General features: G+C 34.1%; 1 protein-coding gene across 1 annotated transcript in view; it reads left to right on the top strand.

Moving 5' to 3' along the window:
* Positions 1–656: 656 nt before the first annotated feature.
* The window catches only part of LOC106958250 (H-2 class I histocompatibility antigen, Q10 alpha chain-like), a 14,025-nt gene continuing 9,464 nt past the window's right edge, over positions 657–5,217 (top strand). Inside the window, exons 1-5 of the mRNA XM_015050046.1 lie at positions 657–829; positions 1,703–1,975; positions 2,181–2,471; positions 2,786–3,070; positions 3,947–4,072. Coding sequence (XP_014905532.1) covers positions 775–829; positions 1,703–1,975; positions 2,181–2,471; positions 2,786–3,070; positions 3,947–4,072 — 1,030 coding nt within the window. The 5' untranslated portion in view covers positions 657–774. The remainder of the gene's footprint in view (positions 830–1,702; positions 1,976–2,180; positions 2,472–2,785; positions 3,071–3,946; positions 4,073–5,217) is intronic.

Below are 5,217 nucleotides of genomic sequence, written 5' to 3'. Positions count from 1 at the left end.
AATGTTTTTAATTGACTATAAATTTAATTTTGTGTGTTTTTCAATTACTTGTGTCTTACTGTAGATTACTTGGGTGTTTTGGGTTCTTTGTCTTTTTAATTGTTTTTATGTTAATAAATGAGGAAAAATATTCACAGGTTGATAATTGGTTGCAATACAATTTTGGAGAACTGAAATATTGTAGCAGTTAAACCCAAAACATTTTGCAAACTGCCATTTTTTGTTTCATAATTATTTATTGATTCTAATTTTAATTATAATTTTGCTAAATTAGGCTTAAAATTGAGCTTTGAATCTGAATGTTTTAAGATTTGCAGTTTTATGATTTTTGTCATCCATGAATTATCTTTTTTTGATTGTGGTTTAGTTGACTTCTACGAAAACAGAAGTTTGTTGCTAGAAAAATGTATACAGTTTGGAGTGACTTATGGTTGTTTATCTTCAATAAAATATATTTTAATGCAAAATCTTGAAGTCTTTGATCAAAGTGGCATGTGTTGAAAAACAGCTGCTCTACCGTGTTTAATTTCTATTGCTATTTATTTTTGTGGCAGATGTGCAAGTGGTTGAAAATTATGTTGATTTTAAAGGAAGTAAAAAAGTTCTCTGATTTACGACGGTCCTTAAAGGCACAGAGCTGAAGGAGTAACGCAACATCAAGAATCAGAACCAGTCTAACAGGTGAGCTTTTGGGACAAACACTGAGAGGAGAAACGTCCTACAGCCGGACATAAGTAGTTCACCCCGAGGAGAGGAACCTAATTTGGGTTCAGAATGTCGCTCCTGGCTGTTTTTGTCCTTTTGGGGACGGGAATGATGGTCAACTGCGGTAAGTTTTTTTTTTTCTTCTTCTAATTTTAATTTGGCAATTTTAAGTGCATTTGTTAAAGTGAAAGTAAAACAGCTTGTAACATTTGTCTTAGTAACTCAATATATTGTTCTATTAAACTTGGAATATATGTTTGTTGATATTTAGCTTTGTGTGTTTAGTTCATAATTTAGAAACCAGAATCATATGTGGAGGATTTATCATCCCAGATATCCAGAAAGTTCAGCTAAACCTCGCCTTTGTTAATGTTAAATGTTAAAGTGTTAAGAATGCTGATGGTGGATGGTTAATAAAAGCCTAAAATTTTTAAAAGGTGAAAATTTTAAACGAAATTAGTAAATGAGCTCTAATCTCCGACTTATTTAATGATGTTTTGGAAAATGGAACATTAAGACGCGTAGAATGGTTATGGCAGATTTGTCATGTACGAGACTAAAAAATATACATTTAAACTTCAACCCAACAAATATTGTTCACCATTACATAAAATGTTCAAGGAAGACATCAGTTCTTTTGATAGTTCCAGGTAAACAGCCTAAAGGTGGGGCAGTCTGGCTGAATGTGGTCGGACAGCATTACTGGGATGGTTTTGACATGAGCGCCATCAAGACTGGGGTTTTTGTGTATGTGTTTTGTCCCAGCAGTATAGTACATCTGTTTTACTCTTTTTTTGTTCTCTCCCTCTCTGAAAGAGTAAACTTTTTTTTTTAACAATAACTACAAACAAAATATTAAGTATTATGAATGTCTAAACTCAAATTGAAAAAAGGCTAAATACCAGGAGCATTTTGAGCCAAAGATTTTGACCCCAGTTTCACCTAAATGATAATTTCAGGGTTTACACAATTTATTTTTCTGTCTTTTATCTTACAGAAAAACATTCCCTCACCTACATCTACACGGCTTTCTCCAAACCAGTGAATCTCCCGGGGCTGCATGAGTTCACTGCTATGGGTTTACTGGATAACAGTATGATCGACTACTATGACAGTGAGAACCAAGTTAAAGTTCCCAAACAGGACTGGATGAAACAGCATCTTGAACCAGAGTACTGGGAGAAAGGCACCCAGTCCAGAAAGAGCAAACAGCAATGGTTCAAGGTCAACATCGACATATTGATGAAACGAATGAGACAGAATAACACAGGTGAGATCCAAGGAGTTTAGGATACCTAAAGTCAGTAATAAAAACATTAAAGTTGTGACTACTGCAAACACATGTCCCATCTAAATGTCAAGATTCTTACGACAGCAACAAGATATAGCAGTTTATTAATTCTCTAAATCTTTTTATGACTAAAATTATTTTTTATTGATGTATAATTAATTTTTTATCTCGTGTTTTCTTACAGACACCCATATTCTTCAGTGGATGCATGGCTGTGAGGGTGAAACTCAGCCTGATGGCACGATGAAGTTTGTCCGTGGGATGGACATGTACAACTATGACGGAAGCGACTTTCTGTCCTTTGATGACAACAAGCAGGTTTGGGTTGCTCCAATTCATGCAGCAGTAGAAACCAAGAGGAAGTGGGATGAGGTCCAGGTGCTGAAGGAATACACCAAGGGCTACCTGGAGAAGGAGTGCATGGAATGGATGGCCAAGTTTAGAGACTTTGGGAAAGAGCAGCTTTTAAAAGCCTGTGTGTATATATTTTCTTGCCTTTAATGTTTTTGTTTATTTTTTTTTATATGCTCTCTTCCAACAATATGCTTATCTCAGATTTGCTTAAAAATAATTTCCTGAACAAAGTCAAACAAAAAATTCATCTCTTTTAAAACTTCTGTTCTGGTGTACTTTTAAAGAGAAACTTTACTAAAAAAGGCCTTTTATGTTTTAGGTGCTTAAATGATCTCATGAATGAAAGTATATGACTATGAAAATGTCATTGGTTCAAAATTTCTGCCATATATATTGTCTATTCTACAACAAACTTTTCCATTTTTCTCTCACCAGCTCCACCTAAGGTGGATTTGTTTACTCGTAAAGCCAGGTCTGAGACTAACACAATTTTGACGTGTCTGGCTACGGGTTTCCTACCAAAGGACATCAAAATGAATATCAAAAGAAATGGACGTGTCCTGACTCTAGAGGACGGGTTGGTGACCACTGGAGTTCGCCCAAATAACGACAACACCTTCCAGAGAAGAGATCATGTAGAGATTTTGAAGTCTGACGTTTCCGTCTACACCTGTGAAGTTAACCATCCTGCCTCTACAATGCATGTTGAAGAGAAATGGGGTGAGAAACTTTTTGTTGCACTTCTCGTTTATCAGTTTGTTTATTTAAAATCAAAGCAGTGTTGTTGGCTGGTCGACAAAGTTCAATTCCTATCCGACTCCCATCATACTAAATGATGTCTTAATAGCTAGCTCATAAATTACAATGACATAAATTTCTGACTTGGTTTGGAGCTGTGGTTGACCTGGTTGCTAAGGGCAACACTGCCTTTTAGGTGCTGTGATTGGTTGATAGAAGAAACAATCCAGTTTATCTGCATTTTTTCTGTCGGTTTTCCACAATTTTCCCTGCTTAAGACACTCGTAGGCTCACTAAAAGTCACCTTCACTACTTCTAACATTTTGTCATGTTACAAACTCTCTTAAGGGGTGAGGGGCTTTGTGAATAACTTTTATCGTACATACTTAAGAGAAATCTCAGAAAAATCTTAGAATTTAAAATATTCTAGTGATTAATTTCTTTAGATCAGGAAATGATGGGTTGGTTTTTTTCTTTGTTAGATCTTTTAGTCTACTTCTCTCTATGTTGTCTGGCAGGTTCTATTTAAGTGATTACTTAACTGTGCAGGTTTGGCAGCAAAGAGGATTAACTCATGACTTTACTAATGAAAAATGCATTTTATATTTACTGTGGTTATCTTTGAAAATAAAATTTGTTTGATCTGAAACTCTTAAATCTGAGAGAAAACAATGATAAATATAAATATGTAAACTGTAAAATAGTTTTTAACACCAATGTGTTTTTTATTTGTATATCTATAGTTGAAATGGGTTAAACTATAGACATACAAACATTTTATGTCTATAGTAATCTGTGGATTAAAATCAACAGAAGTACTAAAAGTGAACTAAAAATATGAAGTTTGTTTTGTTTTAGATCACATTATTGTGGAAGACAATGGAAATATGCCCGTCGTCATTGGTGCTGCTGTCACCCTCCTGATTGTGATTGCAGCCGTTGGTGGGACGCTTATTTACCTTAAGAAGAAGACACGCCGACTTGGTAAGATTTTTTCCCCCTTTATCCATTAAAGATCACTTATATACCTTTTGTTTCATAAAGGAATGTTTCATATGTATTCATTAAGATAACAGATTAACTTTTGATAAAATGTATTGAAATGACTGAAAGTTATATTTACACTTATTTAAACACCACCTATACAGTATTTCAGTTGCACAGAAAAAAGTATTTTAGCTTCTTTTTCAGGAACAGAGGTCTATATTATTTTATTAGGTACTTTATGAGATATCATAAGTCATACTAAGTGGCTGAACAGTCCATCATTACACAGCAGACTAATTTAAATTCTTGATGTAGATTTTAGTTTATACTGAGGTTTTTGATCCACTGAAACTTCACCTCTATCAAAAAGTTGTTGTGCATAATACATGAGGTTCATCAAGAAATCAAGAATTCATTTCTGGTTTTCACAAGGAAAGTTCTGGAAGCCAGCAGGTCATATTCATACATTCAATTTTGTGAGTTATGTGCAAGGATAATGTAGTTGTTGCTGCATAGTAAATTGATATCATATTCAGCTACTAGCAGGGCACATGATCAGTTCATGAGGCTGGTTAGATTCGCTGTAAGATCATTTTCATAGAAAGTCGGTTTTCCGATACTGTAATTTATAATATAAAATTTTCTCTATCTTGTGTTTGCACATATTTACAACATCAAACAATGTATTTGCATTCACAGTTATTTCTTTTATAGAACCACAGGTAATTGTTAAAGTGATTGACTCTGATGGAAAACTCTTGTCTACTTACTGATCACTGCTCCCAGCACTTACTCATGTTTAACAAATATGGAAACAAATATTTCATTTATGAAAATGTTTTCTTCTGAGCTCTGGCTTAACATTCATCCCTTGGATTTTCCAACTATTGGAATGCACATACACACATTCCAGAAAATCAGCATGATCATACCATTAGTCTATAGGTTTCAAGTCTTCAATCATGTTTAAACAAATAATCTGTAGATTTTTGTTATTGTTGTTTAAAACCCTGCTAATTAAAAAAAACATGGTCATAGAGTTGTTTTATTTTTTTTATGTAAAAGAATATATATATATATATATAAAAAATTCCCCTCTCACCCTCCATGGGTGGTCTCTTTCATCCTCTGAGCTCGGGTCC

Source organism: Poecilia latipinna, unplaced genomic scaffold, assembly GCF_001443285.1.
Source record: "Poecilia latipinna isolate Pla-1442-1.1 unplaced genomic scaffold, P_latipinna-1.0 Scaffold973, whole genome shotgun sequence".
NCBI lineage: Eukaryota > Metazoa > Chordata > Actinopteri > Cyprinodontiformes > Poeciliidae > Poecilia > Poecilia latipinna.
This window is presented reverse-complemented; position numbering and strand designations above follow the sequence as displayed.